Below are 23978 nucleotides of genomic sequence, written 5' to 3'. Positions count from 1 at the left end.
GATTTCTCCAGTAAGCACCCTTGTGCACAGTTTAACAGACTTAGTATTTTTGCTCCAAAGACAGTACGCACCCCTGATTTGTGTTTGGACAGGTCCATTCCAAACTGTGCAGGCCCAGCGGTCAAAACTACCCTGCCAAAAAATGGATGGGAAACAATTTGAACTGCACGTGGAGGTAGTTGCTGCTCTTTTTGTTGTTGACTGGATAACTCAATCATTTCTTGCATGAATCGTAAACCATCTTCAGCATCAAGAGAACTTGCAGCCTAAGGAAAAGAGTCAAACAAGTAAGTTCCTACATCAGTCCAAAAGCTTTGTTTTTTCAATTCCTCCTTGAGGACAAAAAGAGAGGACAGACTTTCTCAAGAAAGCTTGATCATTAATGGCCCTGAAGTCAATTTTACATACCATATACACACTTATGTTTATCTATAGTTGTCTGGGCTGTTCATGTTAAATGGGCTAAATATAGGATATGAATTTCTAGTTATTCTTCTAAAGAGACAAGTCCTGACAAACCCTAGTACAGGATTCAGAGGAACAGAAATAATCATATTCCTACTTTGTAAAATGTCTTGCTTCTCAATCAGTCATAAATACAAAAAGTATCATTAAAATATTATGTTAGTTATACTGAATCAGATTCTTCTTAACTTGAAATAGTATTGCTAAGTAGTGCAGAGAGTGAGTGAGTGGAGCTGAACATCCTCCTACAGTTATACTTCAGCAAACAAAGTTAAACTGCTAGTGTGAGATATATAAGGTATCTGTTATATCTGTTTATCTAGGTGTGTGTTCTAAAGAACAATGTTATTTCAAGTGTAGTCATTTTTTGGTATTTGCATCCCACATGATAAAGGCATATACTCAACATGATCAATATATAAAAAGAATCAAACAGGAAGACAAAAGCTTTCCCAGTAAAACACTTCAGAGGACTTCAAACATCTTCTGAAATAAAAACAGTCCTAGTCGCTGAAATTAGTTAAAGCCACCAGAGAAGAGATAGACTATCCCTGGGGACTTGCTCCAAGGTCTTTGTGTTACCCCCAAAAAGGCCTAATGATGGTTATTTCCTGTTGGGCCTTCAAAATAAATTACAGTGAATTCAAATTCACAAAGAGTGGTTAAGGAATCTTCTAAAATCTGCGTCCTACCCTCAAACATGACAAATTGCACTACAGAACAGAAATTGGATTATATTGTCCCAATGCTTCACAGAAATTCAGGGAAAACATTTGCAAAAACACTTTTTCATACACCATAATTTAGAAGTGCCTAGATACTGTCTCTTTATCTGTCCCAGACTAAAGCTGGGTCAAGATGTGGACCAGGCTAAGGAAAAAACTTACTTGGATAGCATGTTGCACCAACTGGACTCTTCCATCTTTGAGATGAATCAAGCTGACTCCCATTTTCTTCAGTATCTCTAAGTGCTCAGGATTACTGGCCATGAAATCCCTGGCTCTCAGTGGAGGCTTCGGTCCATTGCCCAAATTCTCCTCCCTGTGACAGAAAATAAGGTCTAGCTAAATTTTAAGAACAGAGCAATATACCTAAGGTGCATATGAAGGCAATTACAATGAATGTATATAGCACGCATTTCCATCAGTGGCCAATAAACTGAGGGGAAGTCATTGGAAGCTAGCAGGCTGGAAAATGCACTCTTCTTTTTCCCCAGATCATTTTTCTTCTTATTTCCTAGATCTTTAAAACCTTGCTTTCTCACTACTGCACTCTGTTGTTGTAGTATATAAACAAGAGCTTTAAAAATATATTCTTCCCTTGTTTTGTCACTTTATTCACTCTTTCTCATATCATTCTGATTCTCTCTTGTTAAAAACCACCACCACCCTCCTACATTCCACTCACTCCCTCCACTCTGAACCTTTACTTTTTGCTTGCTTGTACATTATCTTATTTGTACACTCTCTTGTGCACCCATCCACCCTTCTCTCACAGTTTTTGAAAGAAAATATCTGGTTAGGTAGACTTCCAAAGCAATCTTTTCTCTCTGCTTGGGTGTGATAATGGCTGCCCATATGCAGTTATCCTCTAAGCTACATGACAGATTTCACAATCAAACTGAATACTTCCGTCTGGACGTACAGCATTAGTACAACAAGAATCCATGGCCCAGGTAGGCAACATGCTGGTATGCTGCACATGTAGCAAGTGAGCATCCTTACTGAAACACAACAGAAGTGACCAACAGACAAGCTTTTCCAGTATACACAGCAACATCTTTACATTAGAGGTTTATTTCCACTTTGCCTTGTCTTTTCTATTTTACCACCATTAAGCTCTTTTGTGTAATAACCTTGTGCATGTTGTACTGCAAGGAAACTTATACCGAAGGAAGCATTTCTACAAGGTTAAAATAAGATGACAATGAAATCTGATCTACTTTAAAACTACACAAACACACACACACACACAGTTCACTCAAAGCCATTTGCTATAGGCAATTTTAAAAACAAACCCAAAGAAACTGTAGAGTACAGTAAGTATAAACCAATCTTACGCTCTGGAAACTCCCCTGGGGCAACTCTTGTCCACCACATTTTTCAGAGGCTCCCTGATACTCTGTGCATACATAGGATCATTTGGAAATAGGATTTGTGTGTTGGGACATGTCCAGTCAAAGTTACTATCATCCAGCTCTGTGTATTCTGTTGTCTATAAAAGAAAAGAGGAAGAACACATTTGCTTAATCATAAACCATAGCTTATGAAACTCTTCAACAAAAAGGGAGATATGAACAGACACAGAATCCCTTTGTAATTGACCAAGAAGTCCTGTAAAAACCCATAGCAAATTGCGTAAAACAATGTAAAACAAGCTTTGCTATGGCAGATAAATCCTGGTCTACAATTACATTAGCTGAAATTTAATAGCAACACTCACAATATTTTTCCTAGGTGCTGTTTGGTTTGTAGTAGACAGCCAGAGAGGTAGTAAGTGAGCCTCTGTAGTAAATATATAGTCTTCTATATCAAAAGTCAGGTCATCCTTATCAGTAAAGAGCAGATATAAATATTTGAACATTTCAGCTAAGAAGAAAGAATCCATCCTGGAAAGAAAATAGAAATATTCTTAACATCAACAGAAAAGACGTTATTGCATTATTTTTTCCAAAGAAAGTGTATGATTTCTATGCTAGCAATAGGTACAAGAATGATATATAAAAGGTGACTTACTCAGAACTGACCACCCTCCTCCTTAGACAACAAAGGTCCTAGCTCTTCTTCTGTATGGTGGTGGGATGTTGCTGCTTTATTAGGGGCTTCTAAGAAACTTACAGATGGTCTTCCACTGGTACAGAAATGGACAAACTATGGTCCACTTACCACATGTGACCCCCAAGGCTGTCTCTGAAGCCTCCCTGCCCATCATATTTTGGGTGGGGGTGGATAATTTGGCCACCCCTGCACTAGAGGAAAGCTGTTTCTGATCTAGCTCAAGAGTGCTGTATGACAAGAGAAACCCGAAATCATTCACCCAAACTGTTTTTATAATCTAATGCCATTTATAACCTATGCTGCAACTTCAAGCTTCCTTATTCAGCATATTTGTCGTACTGTAGCAATTACAACACTGGCATCTTATTTATTCATGTTATTAAATAAATTAATATACTGTCAACAAAACTATTTACCAAAGCAGAGTATAATACAAAAACATGTACAATAAAATAAACATAATAGTAGTAAAGTATCTAATTTGACACAAATACAGTCCTCTCTCCACATTCGCAGGGGTTAGGGGATCAAGACCCCTGCAAATGTGGAAAAACTGTGAATACCCCTCCCCACGGCAGCCATTTCCAGGGTAGGAGAGGTGGGGGAACAGGAGCGCTCCTTTCCTCCACCCTGGAAAGCATCTCGCAAGCCTTTCCAGGGCAGCAGGGACTTGGGGAAAGGAGTGCTCCCTTCTTCCAGCTCCTGCCACCTGCCTGATCACTCCCTGGGCAGCCCAGGGAGCAATTGGGTAGGGAAGAGCAGGAAGAGCCTTGACTTTGCTAATAATTGAAACCGCAAATATCAAGGCCGTGAATGTGGAGGGAGGACTGTATAGGTCTAAAGGAGTAATCTTCAACATACTCAGCAAAAACTAAGTTGGGAAAGCTTGGGTGAGAAGAAATATCTTAAAGACGCTCCTAAAGCTCCCAACTGTTAAAGCACTGTACAAGGTGTAATGCAAGAAGTCTTTACTAGCTTGCACAAGAGTTCATAGAAAAGCACTATGATTCACTCCCGCTTTCCATTTAGGTTGTTTGGATCCAAATCTTTGTTTTCCAGATCTACAACTTTCTACGGTATATTTGTCATTTGAACCCTTGCTTTATTTTAGTGTGTTTTATGGTTTTTGATTTCGATTTTTGTAATTTCAATTAAATAAAGTTGAGTGGTTAAACAGTTTAAGTTTAGAAGAAGCATTAGAACATACATCTGTTGGATAACCAGAAACAAATATCCTGGACGACCAGAAGCAAAACCACTCAAATTTTTTTAATTCAGTTTCACAAGTCAACATGGGTATAACACCCTGTTCCTTATTTCCAATGTCATTAAAGTAGAACTATGAACTTGCAAATTTTTGCAATTAACATTTATAGTTGTGTGCCCCATTGCAACAACTGCAAATTTAGAAGCTAGGCAGCTGCACCAAACCAAGGAATTCTGAGGTGCTGGCAAGAGGGGAGCTGGATGATACATCCAGCCACCTCCCTCCTCTAACCTGTGATGCCACAAGGGTGCCAACCACTGTGGCTCATTACATAGTGGCTCAGTTGTTGGAGTGGGCTAAATGCATTATCCTTCAGCATCAGTCGGTGCAGCTGCCTGGCATATACTAGGTGGATTTTGGAGGGGTTGAATAAGGAGATAGATCCTAGCTATGTTGTCATAGCCATGTCTCCCATGCAGGATCTCAGCCATTATTTCAAAGGCTTTTAAAATAATTTTCAGTTAGTTACCTGTCTTCATGGCTTCCAGTACGAACATCCTTCATAGCAGCAAATCCACAAGGCACACGTGCATATTTATTTAAGTTCTCAATTAGAGTTTTTCCTACTTCTAGGTAGTAAGGATCTCCAGTAGCCTGTTTTAAAGGGAGATATTTTACATTTACATCTGGAGATAGACTGCATATTAACACATGACATTTACATGCTGAATATTACTTTGGTATTTTAACCTCTGGGCACTTCCTATTGCAGTCTTTGATCTAAATTCATACACACTAATAAAAATATATGAATTTGGAAGAAAAGGCATCACACTGCATACAATAGAAGAATAATCTTAAAGAAAACCATGCAGTGCCAAAATTCAAGGAGTTCCAAGTGAGATTCTTTCAGTTTCCACAGAACTGTGTGCTTAACTCCACTAGTCTTTCAGAAGACAACTCATGTCTCTTGCAGGAAAAATGTAAAATACCCTAGATATTTTTACTGCCAAATGGATAAATTTGTCTATTCCGAGTAACTATTACCCCTGGCCTTGAGTAAGAAGATCTCTTAGACATATTAAGAAATTTCTGGTGACCTGTGCTGCACTAAGACCAAGGGGTTTTGAAGTCAAGTACTATCCTTTAAGTGATGTCTAGTAAAGTTCAGATGCGGATAATAATTTCCAAAGGCTTTACAGAATATTTGGTAAAATCAATTAATCTAACTCTAAATGTGTAGGTATCATGTTCTTTTTCAGGCCTTTTTCAAAGTCATCTAAGTTAAATGACATCACTACCTCCTATGGTAAGAAATTTCACAGATATGCTGTGCAAAATAGTACTTTGCTTAGTCATAAACCTACAGCCAATCAATTTTATTCAGTAAAACATAATTTGAATATTGTATCAGAGAGAAGAAGGTCTTCATAGGGAAGATGTTCTAAAACCTGGACTATTTTGATGTCCCTTTCTCTGCTTCCATGTGAACTATAACATTTTTCCTGGGGAGAGGCAACCGTATCAGTACATATTGCTGCACCACAGATTCATATAATACCATTAAAATAGACTGGATTTTGTTTTTAATCTCTTTCTTACTAATATCTAGGATTTAATTAAAAGATAAGAAATGGGGTGGCATTTATAGTGAGAAGAATTACAGGAAAAGAAGTAAAAGGAGATAACAGAATCATATCATTATGACTTCAGGGAAAACCTATCAATACAACAATAATCCAAATCTATCATAACCCAAAGGAAGTAGAAGAAATTGAAAGTTTCTCTGCTGGGATCCAGAAAGAAATTGCTTACATACTAGAATAGGACTTCTTGTTAATGATAGGCAATTGGAACACAAAAGTAGGAAGCAGAGCAGAGTCAAAGACAGAAGGAAAATTTGACCTAGGATCAAGAAGTGACGGATGGATTTCTGTGAGGACAACAGTATGTTCAAGTGACCAAAGAGACACCAGTAGACAAGGACATCAATGGATATTTAATACAGAAATCAGGTAGATTATGCACCAGAACAGACAGCCCTTTAAAGCCGCTCTCTGGGTGGCATGGGAGCACATAAACTACATGCTCCCACACTGCCCTGGAAGTTGGGCAGCTGCCCAGATATGGGTGATTTCAAGGTGCCCTGGCGGCATGTTTATAGGCCATATGTCACCAGAGTAGCTTGAAGCCATCCTGGGGCTGCAGCGGGGCAGGAAAAGCTGATCTTTCCTGCTCCTTTTTTGGTTGGCTCCAAGAGTAACGGCCCACAGACTCTAAACGCTCAATATACATTCCAATCCCCTCAGAAAGGGAAACAAAAGATTGTACTAATCACTGCATCAATCTCTAATGCAAACAAAGTCATACTCAAAATTGTACAGCAAAGAAATCTAGCATATATGAAGGGAGAAATGCCAAATTCAAGCTGGGCTCAGAAAAAAAACAAGCACTAGGGATCATATTGCAAACATGTTACATAATAATAGTTCGTGAAAGAATTCCAAAACATTGGCCTAAAACCGGCAAAATGTGGCAGCTTCAGTCTGCTTTGGGAGTGTGGAGTTAACATGATGCATGCGCCCTGGATCAGCCGGATGCAGCACCAAGGCTGCCTAAGGGGCCCAAACCTGTCCGCAAAAGGAGCAGGGGGAAATGGTCCTTGACGGTGGTCCATTCTAATCTGCAGCAGCGGCCAGTCTCGGGGCCGAAGCGTCAGGAAAGGCTGCATTCTATCACCCTTTTTCTTCACGTTGTATGCCAAAGATATCACATACAAAGCAAGATTAGATTCAGAGGAAAGAGGTATGAAAATTAGAGAAAGAAACATTAACAACTTCAGATAGTCAGATGACACCATACTACTAGCAGAAAAGAGCAAAGACCTGGAACAATTACTGAAGAAAGTCAAGAACAACCAAGCCTGAAATCAAAGCCTAGAAGCCAAAATGACTCAATTGGTTGTCGTACTTTGGCCGTATTATGAGAAGGCATGACTCACTAGAAAGGATAGTAATGCTTGATAAGACAGAAAGCAATAGGAAAAGAGGAAGACCACATTATAGATGAATAGACTCAATCAAAGAAGCCATGATCCTGAGTCTGCAAGAACCTGAACGAGACTACTGTAGACAGACAACTTGAAAGCAGTTTAGCATGCACACAGGATTTAATATGCCTTGAATTTAAGGTGATCTTACTTTATACAAGAAATATGTGCTCTCTGCAAATTCAGGCCGTAGAGGATGTTGAGCCCAATGAACCCGAAAGTCTGTTGTGAAAGCCTGAAAGAAATAAAGAGAAAAAAATAAAGTATTAAATGGTTATCCTCTCCAGTGCACTTTGGTTACAGTTGCTATAGGGAGAGTTATTATTCTTCCTCATTACAAATTTGGAGGCTACTGACCAAATCCAGTTGCTAGTTCCATCTAGAACTTGCCCATTGAATCAACAGTGTAGTTCTGTTCTAGTTGGGACTTTCAAGTAGATTTAAAACAATGTAGTATGTATGATTCAGTCAAGGCAACACAGCAGTGGTCTCTGGCTATGTCAAGGTCTCCCCAGTCAATTATAAATTGGGCAATTTATCACACTTCATTCTCATCACCTCATGCATATGTTGTGGGATTTAACCACTATCGCTCTCAAATATACTACCCTGTACGTGGAAAAAGAGCAAAATATAAATTAAAATACCTTCCCTAGCCCCAACATTGTACAACACTATTAGAAACATAGCATTCAGAACTGGTCATCAAGCAGTAAAGGGTCTGACATACTGGTTGCCTGTGTTATGAATGGGGGAAGAGGTGGGCTGGAGGTGGCCAGAAATTGATCTTCAAATTACAGCATGTGTCAGCTCAAGGCCACTGGTGATCTGACTACAAACTTCATAGGATTACCCAAATGTAATGCACAGTGCAAACAAACCATGGACTCAAATGTACTTTTTTCTAAGACACATTGTGTGAACAAGTATTGAAAATAGGTAGAGTTAATGATGTGTGAGAGGCAGACGTACATGTACACAAAGGACTATGCTAGCCTCCAGATCTCATTACTAAAGGAAGGTAAATATCTGAAGGAAGACTGGTACAAGTCACAACTAATTACAAATCAATTTTTTTCTTTTTTGCACCTTACATTAATTTTCCTGTAATAATCAATTTTTCCTTCTTGCATCTTTAATTATTTTTTCTGTAATAATAACTAAATTGCAATACGTGCATAATGTCTTACCTCTGGAAGGAAGTTATGCTTTTTTATTACTTGATACAGCATTTCATGTGTTTCTATAGCTGGTCTAATATCACCTTTCAATACCTAGAATCATGACAGAAATTGTAATATTGCATTATAAACATGCATTTACATATGATACTATTCATCCTAAAAATGGCATATATTTTTCTAGTCCACAATATAGTTAATGTCGTCTCTCCACCAAATACCAAGGCACAAGAAATCTGAGAATTCAAAATAACAAGGAAGCAGATCCTGCATATCTGCTCAAAGAGGATAGACAACGCCAGATCTTATAATTTAACTGAATCAGATGTTTATAACCTGAATGTAAATAAATCTATTTCTAAAATAGCTTATTCTGTTATGAGGAAGGGGTTTCCTAGAAATTTTTAATACCAAATCAGATATTACAAGACCAGTAAGATATGTAAAATAGCCTCTTGTGCTTTGCTTTTATTCCTTTATTTTTATAACAATGGTTTTTAAAGAAGGATTGTTTTTCAAAGTACACAAATTCAAATGACATACCAGCAAGCAACAAGGACTATGCACTGAAATAGAAGGGAACCTTCATTTATTGTACAGTGCTTCATAATGTCATGTACGTCATAAACAAAATGGGGATATTAAATTCAAGAATTTGTGACCATTTATGGTAAAAATTAAAATCAGTCTTCAGACTGAGTCCCTATGGTCTGGTATTCAATACTATTCTATTTGTTGTTGTTGTTAAGTACTGTCAAATCAACTTTGACTTATGACAACCCCATGAATGAGAGGGTTCCAAGTCACCCTATCATCAACCAGCCCTGCTCAGTTCTTACAGACTCAGGGCTGTGGCATCCTTGATTGAATCTACAGTCGGCTCTTCTTATACACAGATTTTTTATACACGGATTTAAGCATACATGGTTTGAAAATGTACCAAAAAAAGTATAAATTTACCTTGATTTTCCATTTTTTATAAGGGACACTATTTTTCTATGTCATTATATATAATGGGACTTGAGCATACACGGATTTTGTTATACACGGGGAAACTTGGAACCAAACCCCAGCGTATAACAAGGGTCCACTGTATTCATCTGGAATGCAGTCTTTGTGTTTTTCTACTGTCTTTTTCTTCTACCTTAGCAAGCATTTAGTCTTTTCTAGTAAAGCATATCTTTGCATGATATCGCCAAATTTCTTAAATTTAAATAGAATTTAGACACTCAGTCATGTTAGTCTACAATATCAATATGCAAAAGGATCTTATAGCACCTTTGAGAAGTTGCAGCATAGGCTTTCCAGTTCTTTCATTCAGGTCCAAAAAACACTGCAGAAATAATCAAACATGAGACTGCTTTAACTGCCCTGGCTCAGTGCTAGGGAATCCAGGGAATTGTAGTTTATTGTGGCACCAGAGCTCTCTGACAGAGGAAGCTAAACATCTCACAAAAGTAAAGTTCCCAGAATTCCATAGCATTGAGCCAGGACAGTTAAAACAGTCTGAAGTGAAACAGATGGGCAGGAAGGAGCGGCCAGAAGCTGCTCCCAGCCCAATCGCCCTGGGACCACCGTAAACACATACCACGGCCCCAAGGGCACCTCCTGTGGCAGTCCCAAATGGAAAAGATCCACTCATTTTGAGTTGATTTTGGGGCGCTGCTCCAGGGGCATGCGTCATCTAAACGCCATGCCTCCAGAGTGGCTGGAAGCCACCCCCGTCTGCCCATCCATTTTGGGCCTTACTTATTCTCAAAGTTGCTACAAGATCTCTCTGCAGTCTCAATTTAGTCAGTGTGGCCTCTAGGGAGAGTCCAGGCTTGATTTACTCTAGGGCCCATTTATGCATCTTTTTAGCAGTCTACGGGATCCATAGAAATCATCTCCAGCACCACACTTCAAATTGGTTGATTTTCTTCCTATCAGCTTTCTTCACTCTCCAGATTTCACAACCATACATAGAAATGCAAAATATGATGGCATAGACAATCCTAACTTCAGTATTCAATGATGTATCTTCACACTTCAGGATTTTTCTAGTTCCTTCATAGCTGCCCTTACAAGTCCTAGTCTTCTTCTGATTTCTTGATGGTAGACTCCATTCTGAATAATGAGTGAGCCAACTGACACTGAAATCTTGAACTATTTCAATGTCTTAATCACCTGCTTTAAAATGATGTACATCATCCGTGGTCATCATTTTTGCTTACTTAATGTCCAACTGTAAGTGTGCCTTTGCACTTTCTTCAGTAATCATTCCAAATTGTAGTTATACTAATACTAATAGTATGACGTCATCTGCATATCTGAATGTTGATTTCCCTTCCATCAATTTTCATGCCTCCTTCCTCAAGAGTCTAATCCTGCTTTACATATCGTATGTTCAGCAGACAAGTTAAACAGATATGATGTTAAAATGCAGACATGCCAGATCCATTTGCCAGTTAGAAAACATTTCTCTATATTCTGTGCTAACATAGCCTCTTGTCTTGAATACAGGGTATGCAACAGGACAATCAAATGCAATCCATACTAATTCATGAGCTATACAATCAAAGCCTTTGCTATAGAACCGGTGTATGTTGTTTGCTTGGGTGAAGAGAAAGAACAAACAACTAATCGAAGACATAACAAGAAAGAGTTTGAGGAAAAAAACTAACAAAATAGCATTAGAGGTCCTTACTGTGGTGTCAGAGCATGGCCTGGCCTATTGCCCAACTATACCACAAGAGGACAGTAGGTGTCTGATGTGCCTTATAATAAAACAAATGGGAGAGACAGATATACAGTACTCCAGTCAGCTTTAAAGGAATCTAGCTTCCAAAAATCTGAACAGAATTGCACAATGTTGTTTCAATGTTAATTACATAGTGCTAGTAAAACCTGTAGAGTCAGCAGCCATCGAAGATTTTCTTTTAACAAACCTAACTAATATGACATTTAAAAGCATACACTGATTAGATCTGTCATTCTTTGCTATATGAATGCAACACCTTGGATGACAACATACTGTAACCATATTGGTCTTGGAAAACTTCTTGACAGACATGATGTAGACACAAGAGAGGGTGGCTACCAACCTCCAAAAGATGCCAAGCTGTTCCTTTCCTTTGTGATCCTTCAATCAAGAGACATTTTTATTTAGGCAGGCTATTGGCAAATGACTTTTAATAGAGGATATGTTTTAAATTGTTTATAGTCTGGCTGTTGCTTTAACAGATTATCTATTTATAATGTAAATAAATAAATATCATTGGTTGAATTTTTCTGCATAGCTCAGATATGTACCTGTAAACCTGGAAAAAATGCTAGTAGCGAATCCATCCACGTCCGAGCATTCAGCATTGGTTTGTGTATATGCACATCAAGCAGGAGAGGCGGCTGGCTAATGTATCTCATTATGGCATCATAATGCTGGAAAAATCAGAAACTTGTGAGCTTGCATCCTACTTGAATACCAAATTCATTCACAAAGTTAGACTTCAATAAGCCAACTGAATGAAGGTTTATAGGCGACAACAACACTTCCCTAGCATAGTGACAGATACATACCTACATCTCTTAACAAAGAGTTCACTATACTTTCCTCTCCTTAACTATTGTGAAAACAGTGGTATGGAAGTGTGCTAATATGCCTGTGCCTTTGGCTTAAATTCAGCAGCACGAAGGTGCAAACACCAGTGTAACTTCCACAAGCAAGCAGAATGAAACTCAAGGGCTGGTACAGATAAGAAAGGGGACTAGCCACAGCTTCATCCACTCTCTCCCTAACATACTGAATTCCCTCACACACATTTTAACCACCATAAAGGGGCATATAGCACTGGCTAAGTATAATACAGGGTAATCAGGCGTCCTGCTTTCAACAGTATTTAAATGAGGAACCTGGGTGGTGTTGTATATTAACTGCAAGAATTACTTTTCTGTGGTTTCACCACATGCTGCCTCAGTAATAGTCACATGACTTTGGTGAATTACACTGACAAGGGGAGGCATGTTGTGGCAAATGGAGATGCAATTCAACAGTACAGTATCTGGAAAACAGCCAGATCCCACCCCACCTCCTACAAGCTTCCTTCCCAGTGAGAAGTTGTCCATCTGGGAAGGGAGAGTCCAAGAAGCAGCATAACTGGTCCTTTCACAGGGTTGGGGCTTTAAAAAAAATGGAGCAATAAAGAAGACAAAACTGCTGTTGTGATTAACCATTAATCCTGATTTATATTTTAACTGCAGATAAGCAAAAGGGAATCATTCATTCCAGACGTGTCTTACTCCTCTTTGAACTGTTTGAACTAATGACTTCCTGGATCTCCATTCTGCAATAGACCTCTGCCAGCTCCATATCATAAACTAATAGTTCTTCCCTGTATTCATTATACTATGAAGTTCTGAGCCACATTTGGAGAAACTGAATGTTCCTGACTCTACCACAACATCTGCTTGATAAATCCAATGAGAATCAAATTGTTTAGTCCCCAGCAGGGGGTCCCATGGACCACAGAGAGAATAGGTCTCCCATTGGCCACAAATAGAGTAGATCATCTCCACCAAGGTCAGCAGGAAAGCTCTCTTGCTCCCCTGACCCTTGTATTCCATAATTGCTAACTACAGGTGTAGTGGGTTAATGCTAAAACTAGATGTCTAGCAGCATATAAGGCTACCAAATATCTTTTAACATAAACATTTACACATAAGCACCTTTGACACTAACTAAAGAAAGAAGTTGGCAGCACACACTTCTTTCTTTAGCTAGTCTCAAAGGTGCTACAAGAACTCTCTACATACTGATTCCACAGACTAACACAGCTATTTCTTTGAATTCTACCACATAACAGTCCATTTACTGTAACTTCTGTTGCCACTGTTTCAAGTCTCAATGTAGCTGATACTTCAAACCCATCAATTAGATTAAAGGGAAATTTCTCCTCTGGAACTGCTAATGTTTGGAAGTAGATTGAATGGGATGACATCAATAAGTACACCTTTTTAGGGAGTAAGAGGGTAAAACACTCAACTTTCTCAATGAGGGAAGGCCAACAAAAAGAACTATGATTTCAACGGGATATATGTGATTGTCTGCTATAGCAGCTGCACGCATCTGATAAAGTGCAACTGTTTCCACAAAAAATGTAAGCCAAATTCAATACATTAGTTTGTAAGGAGCCACAACACTTTTTGCTTCATAAAGGCACAGCAAGGCTCTAAGTGTCATGGTCTTATACTCACAGTGTTAAATCTTTCCAGAAAACTGTCATCACCAAGCAAGACGTACGCCTTTAATAAATATTCATAATATGAATCTATTCCTGCTCCAACTCCACTATCTAGAAATAAGATAAAAATGCTATTACATACTCAATAAAACCAGGAAACAAATAAAAGGAATTGTCAGAAAGTGCAGTGATCCCAGTAGAATACTTTACCTCTATCAGCCTACATATCCAAAATTTCTCTATTTGTTCAACAGACTTGGGAAACAACAGGTTGGAGCAAATGACTTTTATACTTCCTATAGTTTTGCAGATATGCAACTTTACAGTTCATTCACACATTTAAGAGGGTCACATTCTCATATAATATGTGGCAAGGTGACAAATTTTAGATCTCTGGTACTACCAGGTCAAAGAGATTGCCTAGGCATTCAAGTATGCAGCAAATCCAATATATTTTGAGGTTGCTTTGCAGTTTTGATTCCAGCATGCAGATATTACACTGTCATACATACCTTTACGGACCCAGTCACCCGTATGAATATTGATAGTGACTCCCACTAAATTGCTGCTGCGTTGCCTTTTCTCCCAAAGAAAATCAAGTGCCTTCCGTGCATACTCCTGTAAAAAAAGCAAAGTCATTAATTCTCTAGTTCAAGGTTAATACATTAGTTCAGAAACTGATCAAACAACAGGTGAATCCATTTCATTATATTTATAAAATTAAAGATCTATATATACAGAATCATCTTTGTCACCAGAAAAATTATCTTAAAACATTAGGATAAAGCAGACATTTATTTGCAATATAATTCAATCTTTGCTATCAATAAGGCAGGAGTGGAAACCTACATCCCACTGAATATTGTTGGACTCCATCAGCCTCAGTCATCATGGTTACTAGTCAGGGATGACTGGAGTCCAGTAGCTTTTGGAGGGGTACAGATTGCCTACCCCAGTGAAAAGAAATATATTCCTGTGTCTGCCTGTGTCAATGGGAAATTTAACAGTTATCTTAAATGGAATGGTGAGCCTTTCAATATCCTAAGAACTAGTTATTCTTTACAGCTTGGATTAATGAAGTGAGACACACACAATCCTTGTGTTATTCTCTATAAACTGTTATCTGCTACAGGCAAGGAAAGTGTTAAATACCACAGTTATTTTAGGGTTTACATGTTTACATTCTGCTCAGGAGGTAATAAAGGGAAAACAATTCCACCAGCAAAAATAAAGAAAAGCTAAGAGAGAGTAACTAGCTTTGGCACCTTTGGGTAGTTGAGGTGAGATGTAAAATACTGACTACTTATTCTGGTGTCTCCTGACTACTCCACTACAGTAGTGCTCAACTGCATGCTGTTGATGATAGCACACAGAGTTAACACCAACAACATCTGTTCAATATAAGAAATCAAAACGTTTGTTTACTCCCTTAATGAAAATATGATGCAAGCTGAATGCATACAATTAATACAAATACAAACTTATAGCAGAAACTTAATGAAGACCAAGTCTGACAGTAAATAGCAGAGAGGTTGACCACAACCTTTGTGTGGTGGTTGAACACGAAGAGGTCATAAAAAGTGTTTGCAAATAATGATGACAATGTAGCAGTCACTACAATGTTGATAAACTAAACAGCTGTTTTGTTTCAGGGCTATACAATATATAAAACGATAAATTCTAAAATATTTGTAATATTGCCTTCAAATATACACAGTGAAGCAATTTATGAGCTTTAGGTACAACAATTTCGGTTATCAGTTTTGCAACAGGTATACCACTGTTAGAATAAATTCTCTCTCTCTCTCTCTCTCTCTCTCTCTCACACACACACACACACACTCATTCATTCAGATATATTAATCAATTTTACTATTACACAAGAAATGATTAATTATATGTCATCCAACAAACCTCAAATATTGATGCCCCTGTGAAGCGGCTCAGAGCAGCAAACTCTAAGATCAAGGTACCTGCACAAGCTGTACAGGTATCAGTTTCTGTTCCTGTCCGTGCCTCTGGACTCCTTACACCAAATTTTAAGTTAACCTACAACAAAACATGGCAAAATTTCTAAGTATTAATATTGCCTATGAATCCAGTTTTAATAGATGACTGGTATTAGATAAAAAATCCATGGGCTAGAAATTAAGGGCATACTGCATTAACACATGCAAGATGTTCAGAATCAGTGCTTCTTCAGCTATCTGACAGAGGCAGAAAAGCAGTTATTCTTTATTTCATGTGCCAGGGACTAAGTATTGTATCTGTGTCCTCTGGTTACAATGGCTTTTTGGCTTTCTTGGAAACTCTTCAGAAACCAAGAGCCAGTCCAGGCCTATAGACTTAAAGAGTTTGGAATGAATTCTAGCAAGCTATGAAGCAAATATGTTGGCTAGTTATCAAAATCAGCATGTTAAATCTTTTAAATACCTGTAATTCTAGTCTGGGTGAATGTGAATGTTGACATGTCCCACTCAGTGCACTGGCTTTAAGGTAAGAATACAAAAGAGAGAGGCCTACTGTTCTCTACAAAACAGTAAGTCACTCTAACTAGTGTTTTGGGGAGTCCTAGAGTAAGTTTGAATTCAGTGACCTTTAAGGGCCACCATCCTGTGGGAGTTTCCAAGATAGATTACACTTTACGTGGAATAATTTTCTCAGATGATAAGTAGAATTACTATCTAGCCCAACATCACTTAACAATAAAAGAGATGGCATTAGGTCACATTATACTTACTCTTGGATATGGGAGACCACTGGTGGTGTTAAAAGCTGGCAGAAGCTTGTAGCCCAGCTGTTTTGCCATGTGCAGAAGTTCCCCACTGTACCACTGCATGGCTTCACCTTTCTCTTTGAGCATAATTGCTACCGAGTGCCCACCTAAAAGACCTCTAAATACAAACAAGAGGTAGCACAGTTCAGGAACTATATCATATTCTGAAAATATTAACCTCAATCATGGGAATGGCTCAAGGACTTAGCTGTCAGAGAAACAACTAGGGTACCCTAGTAGGTGATGTTCAGAGGCATGTGGCTTCTGTTGCCTGAGGGACCACAAAGCCACCAACAGTTTCATCACCCATATATTTGACTACTCCTTTTAAAAGTCATCTTAAGTAAGTGACCATCACCACATTCTGAGGTACCTATGATTCACCTTCAAGCTTAACATATTTTAGCAAAGATAGACACATGCGAGTAATCTCTGCAGATGTATCACAAGCCAGAGTAAAACCTCTAATGAATGCAGGTTTTAGTGCCCAACAAAGCTTTCTGCCCCTTACAATGAAAAGTTAAATCAGAATTGTTACAGAAAATAAAAATGAAATAGCTAACCAAATTAAGAGAAATCCTGTATGCATGGTTAATGCAGTTCGCAAAACAGAGTTTCTCTCAGCATGGTCCTGGGATTACTCTGGTGCAATATTTTAGCTTTTTGAATAAACAGGCCTAATTATAATTCACTGTGATTATTATGCAATTACTTAAGCATATATTTCAAATATCAAACTGTTATTAAATGAATGTTTGTAAGAAATGGTGCTCAAACTGGACACAGTTGCAGCCAAATTAAAACATGCCCTAAGTCAAATACTGCAAAAATGCAACATATATAAATTGTAAAAATAAAATTTCAAATGTATTTTATGGACTGTGGATTCCTACTATACGTAAACACTTAACATAACAGATATATTTAAATTCATCTTAAAATATGTGGAAAGAACAAACATGACTCATGGCAAATGTGGTGTCTTTTCTCTTGATGCATAAAACTTACCCAAGGACTCTGATGTTGGTTTCAAACACTGATACTACAATATCATTGTCTAAATTAACGTCTCTGATCACCTTTTTAACAGCTTCTTCAAACTCTTTGGTTTTGTTTAACACCTGAAAAACAAATCTGAATGTGAAACATTCTTATCACCTGCTTTGAAATTTGTCTACTAGATAAACTATTATTTTAAAAATTAGGGCCAAAATGCATCAATGCTGGAAGGACTTTTTTGAAGTTTGATGATTAATGAATATCAGATGCATTTCAATTAGATTTTCTTTTTCAATGACAGTTTGGTTGTTTTTTTTTTGGTTTTTCAAAAAAGCAAATTCTGGAGTTTCTGAAAGCAGACTGGGCAACTAAATTTTGTTCCTTCAGCAAACAGCATAACAGTTTATTAAGTAGATCTATAGTATTTCCCAGACTAGAGGTAGAGGGCTGAAACCAGAAAAAGTAATGGCTACTTAGTATATTCATTCATGGGCAGTACAGTAAGCCATCTCCAATCAAATGGCCAGAGGTACAAAGAGGGGACCTTCTTGAAGGTTTTCAAGGAAAGGTTAGGGAACTACTGCTTTGTATGTAAAGCTTACATGTTGTCTTATGTTGGGCAGGGACTGGATTTTTGGATCTCTTGAGACTGGCCCCAGTTCTTATACTAGCAGGAAACCACCTTTTTATCTGCAAAGCATCAAAGTTATAAGGTGCAAAAACTATTAGAATGCATTTTTATAAAAAAGAGCCTAATATACTAAAGTAATCTCTTAAGAACAATTAATGTATGTCATGGTTGGGCAATCTCCATGGATTTGAAGGATACCAGCCTCACCTACCCTGTCCCAGAGGCATATGGGAGTGTAGATGGACAATGATAGGCCAAACTATTTGGGATGACAGAAAAAAGGTTTTGAGGGCCCAGAACTGTTATATGTTAAACTCAACATTCAAGAAACCATAACACAATTGCTAAACTAGAAGCTGGAATATTAAGAAACTTGCAACAGCAACAAAGTAAGAGAGTACAACCCACCACAAGCGTGTCTAGAGTATCAATCAGCGTCAGTGAAAATCTAGGGGTAGGAGGAGAGAAAAGAACAAGATGTTAAGACCCAGTAAATTTTATGTAGCAGCTAAAATGAAACATTACTGTCTAATCAGTCCTGATTACTGCACTAGCTAGGTGTAGTTGAGGATACATGTAAGCGAACTGAACACATAAAACCAAAGCCTTCTTTGGAAGTCTCAAAGCTGATGAACTAGGCTACTATACACAGTTCTGCAATTTATATATGCTCCTTGTGTAAAGTCATATGAATGTATGTGCCCTACCTACCAAGCCCCAAAGGACAATTCTGATTTGCAGGTTGCTCCTTCAAGTCTCTGGCTTCTGTGCAAGGAAGTTAGCATCCCATAAATTTTCAAGGCTCTCTATCAAATTATATAATTTTTACAAAAGGTTTGCCAAGTATTATAATCCCACATAATCTGCCCTGTGCCCTCAGGTCCTCTGGAAGACATTTAATCCAGTCAGCCAGGGCTAGGTTGGCAACTGTCAGCGAGGCTTTCTCTTCAGCTGCCCCTAGACTGTGGAATGACCTGCCAAAAGAGATTCGGCAGCTGAATACGCTGTCTGAATTTAAAACAGCATTAAAGACCACTCTCTTCCATCAGGCTTATCCTGATGATTTTTAAATTGTGAATTTTAAATGTTGTTTTAGATGTAGATTATTTTCATATGTGTACATTTTATTTGGCCTTTTAAACTGATGTGTGTTTAACAAGTGTTTTAACTAATGTTGTTTGTTAATTGTTGTTGTCCCTTGCCTTGATCCATGGAAGAGGGGGTGATAAATAAACAAACAAACAAACAAATAGCATACTAGTATTCTCAATATGTCCTACATGCAAACAATTCTAATGAATCTGAGCCATTATGAAATAAAGGGTGATTTTTTCCTTTCTGTATGTATGGAGGGAGTGGACCCACAACTCCATAATGTAGATTTTACATTCTATGGAGTATAGGAGATAGCCTTGTTCTACAGGGCCTACAATCTCCAGCATTAGCTAGGGTCTATGTTCATGAATGCCTTCCCAATTATGAGCTGCTTATACAATCCTTCCACTGCAAAGAAGGTTCCAACAGAGAGAACAAACAGGGCCCACTCACATGGACTGAGCCATACCAAGGATTTTCTAAGCAGGAGTGAAGGATATATTATCCCAAGGCTTATTCCCACACCCTGCTATGTGCAAGGACCAACTTGTTGCTTGGTTTTATTTATAGCACAAAATGCTGTATGGTACTGAAAATTATTAGAATGAATTTATGTTTAGTAGAATCTGTATATATCAATACAATACAAATTTCAATAAAGTTAAATTATATACAATACAGTTCATACTATATTGTACATATAATACAAATTATATGGGTGGTGTTATTCCAGTGCTGTATTGTTCTTTGTGTTACCATGCTGGTGGCTGCAAGACTATCACTCTGTAAAGTGGGTTTTCACCACTGTCACATTTTGGACCAAGATTACTAGCTTCTGTGAAGATCAGCAAAGTACACCAGCAAATTCATATTTTCAAATTACTAATGCAAACACTTTTTCAATTCACTGGTGAGGCTTTCATTAAACTATTATTTAGACAAGAAAAGTTTTTCACATCCAGGCAAGTAATACTATGCATGAAAAAAAAAAAACACCCTCCCATGGTTATACATCCAATATTTACATTCAGGTTAGTATAGCTACTAAGCAGAGACCTACAGCACCAACCCTGAAATAAAATGTTGCCATTTCACATCAATACAGTCACTTCAAAATACTAACTTTCCCAAGGCATCATCCACATCCCCACGACTTGGTTCTTGACCTCGAACTCTTCCACGGCAAGTTAAAGGCATGAGCTCATCGGCTGGGTAGGCATGTTCCTATTCATCCCAAAAAGAAAAAAAAGGTAAAAAACAAATGGGGAAACTATAGCGGTGTATAGGTAGGCATGTTGAAATATATAGCACAGCAATACCTGGGACATTTTTCAAATTCAGACTGTTGCAAATGCAGGAACTAAGAGGCACACGGTTTCATAAGAGCTTGCTTGTAGCAAAACAGCTGCAGACCACTCCGAATGAAACATCATGTTCTTCCATTGGACAGTAAGTATTTTAACAAGCTAAATGGCAATAAAAGTTTTCCACATAGGAAACGCAAGACATTTAGGACAAGTCACATTACCACCACCAGCAGAAAGCAGCCTTTTCTAAGGCTCTTGCTTGGGTGTATTTACCCTCCTGGGGCCCACACATTTCCACTGTGTTTTTTGCCTCATCCTGATTCAGAGTAAGCTGCAAGGCCTTCATTACAAGAAGCCTCTGTCCAAAAGTAGCAAGCTGCCACTGCAATGCTATTACTTTTCACAGAAAAATGTTACACTTGTGAGACTGCCTTCTGCTCAAGGCACCTTCCAGCTCAAAAGGTGCAGAACAAGCAGAACCCTTGTGGACTTGAAATTTTAGTTTTTAAAACACAACACAATATGTAAATAAATGACTTGTTTTATTGTTTATGTATATTCTGGTCTCTGACCAAAACAGATCTATTCTAGTTTCTAAAACTCAACAAATATTGCTAATGGTCTCTTAATCTAATACTACAAAATCTAACAGGGCTATTCTGTATGTATCTATTCAAAAAGTAAGGTATCTTTGGTAATAGAGTTTCTTCTCAAATAAGAGTATATAGGATTTAGAGGTAAAAAACACATAAAAGGGACTGAGTGTATAAACAGTATCTTGCACAGCATCAAACAGCCAGCTGAGTAGCTCTATCAACTTATTATTATGAAAAGAAGTAAGGAAAACCCAGCAGCACAACTTACACTGGTTTAATATTATAAGCATTGTAATTCTTTATGAGATCTCAAAGGGGGGACTACTTTTAATACTGGAAGAAAAACTTAGAATATAGCAGAAGTTGTTTTTATCTACTGTATATATAAGTCTAAAAATGTATGCCAAAAATTGACCCCAAAATCCCAGGTCGACATATTTATGGGTCACTAGGGTAATGTGATAGCAGCTCTTTCAAATTTCCCCATGTAGTTTCTTTCTCTCTTGAGCCAAGCAGAAAGAGTCCTGGGTGTTTGATTGATATTGCTGTTTGTTTAAGAGTCCCTCTCCCACAAAGGCAGAAAAGAAAACTGAATGCTTATCAAAAAGCCTGAATGAGAGTCCCTTTTGCCGCATCCACACATACATACACTGAAGGAGCCTCCAAGTTTTACTCTCAACCTATCCACTGGTCATGACAGAATCCATAATTTTGGCCCCAAAACCTGCCCTCGACTTATTCAGGAGGTCGATTTATAGTCGAGTACTGTATATACAAACGATAATCATATTTTCTAGGATCATAGCTAAAACCAAAAACAGCAATAAAAGTTAACACTTTGTTGCAGTCTGTTCAATACTTTTAACATCAAGCAAAGCTTACATTTCTTATCTTTCTTGCCAAGTCCAACAATCACAGTAATGCCATTTGTTTATCTAAGGTCTTAGTATACGTGGCATGTAAATATCCTTTTGACTGCAAAGATTCCAGGATATGCCATGTCATAACCTAAACATTTCATGGTAAAAGTGCAGAATAGATAGCCACATTTTCCAGGCAGTAAAACGATAACACTGAACTATCAGCTATATGTGCTCTCTCCATGAATTCAGTCTAAGAATGTACTTAACAACTTTTTCAACACTCAATACTGACAATCATGATTTGGGTTCAAATACCCATTGTCTGAAGTCTGCCCAACATATTAAGTTGTATGTATATTTTATCCTCAAGTGCAGACACAAAAATTCAGACCACTACTTACAAATACTGCTTGTGATCATGAGCTTTTAGCTAAAAAAATATGTTATGAGCAGGTTGACGCCCATAAGAAAATATCCAGCTCTGTCAGCAAATTTTCCAAAGGTGTAGACACTAGCGGTGTGAAAGTTTCACAACCTCATACTCCTGTTTCATTTTATGATGAACTTTTGTCTAAAACAATTAAAAACCTATTAATTCTTACCTGTCTTTAAAAAAGGTCACCCTCAAATTAAAAAGAACGGAATGTATGCTTTTTCCATAGAAACAACATAGTAGCTATGTATTTATTATATAACAAACATGTACTGTTGTATTATAAATATGCCAACAACTATCAGGTCAGAATGCACAGGGAAGCCATTGAAATCCACAAACACCTGGACAACTTCCACAGGAAAGAAGAAACCCTTAAAGTAAACAAAGGCCTGTTACAGACTGCCAAAATAAAGCTGCTTTGGGTCTCTTTGGAGGTATGCTGTTTAAATGATGCATGCATCCTAAGAATCCGGAAGCTGCACCAAAGCTGCACTCCAGTGTTTAGGAATGGAGTGTGGCTTTGGCGCAACCTCCGGACTCTTAGGACCCATGCATCATTTAAATAGCATAACTCCATAGAGACCCAAAGCAGCTTTATTTTGGAAGTCTGTAACAGGCCCAAGTTTGGTTACCGATCCTGAAAAACAGCAAAATCAAGACTCAACAAATGCAAATGAAAACCCACCCAGGACCAGGGGTTTTCCCAGCAGACAATGATCACTAATTAAACAGACACTAATCCTCTTTTGCATAACCTCCCACCCTGAGGCCTTGCCATCGACCACAGAACAATACGCAGACTAAAATGGGAATCACTCCTCCCTACCCAGGGTCACACAGTATATATATATATATATACCTTACTCTCTTCCATGCAGCATTCTCTGAAGATGCCAGCCACAGATGCTGGCGAAACGTCAAGAATAAACTCTTCTAGAACATGGCCACATAGCTCAAAAAAAAAAAACAACACAAAAATGCCGGCCATGAAAGCCTTTGACTTCACAATAATACTTTTATTTTGAACCAGGCAGGTCAAGTTAATTGTATTACTCAGATCCTCATGAATGACAGAGTTTAAATGTTCTAAGTGCTTGCCATATATTGTTTCAACATTTACCAACCCTATGAGATCAGTATTATTACTTCCATTTTACAGATGCATAACAAAAACAATAATTAGTTTCCCAGCCACAAAGTGAACACGTGGGAAGGATGAGATTTCAACAAGGAACCTTCTGATTCACAATTTGAAGTCTTATGGGTGTGTGTGTGTGTGTGGTGTGTGTTTTCAAGTTGTTTCTGACTTACATTGGCCCTAAAATGAATCTATCATGGGGTTTTCTTGGCAAGATTTGTTCAGAGGAGGTTTGCCACTGT

The 23978-nt window shown here is 38.0% G+C and overlaps 1 protein-coding gene across 3 annotated transcripts in view; it reads right to left on the bottom strand.

The window, feature by feature from the left end:
• EDEM3 (ER degradation enhancing alpha-mannosidase like protein 3) overlaps positions 1–23978 on the bottom strand; it is a 39621-nt gene that overhangs the window by 11978 nt on the left and 3665 nt on the right. For 2 of the 3 annotated variants that reach the window (XM_042463568.1, XM_042463569.1), the window contains exons 3-17: positions 20520–20620; positions 18710–18749; positions 17680–17792; positions 16636–16789; positions 15810–15944; positions 14408–14513; positions 13909–14006; positions 11971–12096; positions 8689–8772; positions 7650–7733; positions 4979–5103; positions 2908–3073; positions 2525–2679; positions 1353–1506; positions 72–266 (exon numbers count right to left, since the gene is read on the bottom strand). In XM_042463568.1, coding sequence (XP_042319502.1) covers positions 72–266; positions 1353–1506; positions 2525–2679; positions 2908–3073; positions 4979–5103; positions 7650–7733; positions 8689–8772; positions 11971–12096; positions 13909–14006; positions 14408–14513; positions 15810–15944; positions 16636–16789; positions 17680–17792; positions 18710–18749; positions 20520–20620 — 1836 coding nt within the window. Of the gene's footprint in view, positions 1–71; positions 267–1352; positions 1507–2524; positions 2680–2907; positions 3074–4978; positions 5104–7649; positions 7734–8688; positions 8773–11970; positions 12097–13908; positions 14007–14407; positions 14514–15809; positions 15945–16635; positions 16790–17679; positions 17793–18272; positions 18687–18709; positions 18750–20519; positions 20621–23978 lie in introns of those variants that run through there. The other variant, XM_042463570.1, reaches the window with a different exon arrangement.

The sequence above is a fragment of the Sceloporus undulatus genome, chromosome 4 (assembly GCF_019175285.1).
Source record: "Sceloporus undulatus isolate JIND9_A2432 ecotype Alabama chromosome 4, SceUnd_v1.1, whole genome shotgun sequence".
Classification (NCBI taxonomy): domain Eukaryota; kingdom Metazoa; phylum Chordata; class Lepidosauria; order Squamata; family Phrynosomatidae; genus Sceloporus; species Sceloporus undulatus.
Note: the sequence above shows the minus strand (reverse complement) of the source record. Positions and strands in the feature narration are given on the sequence as shown.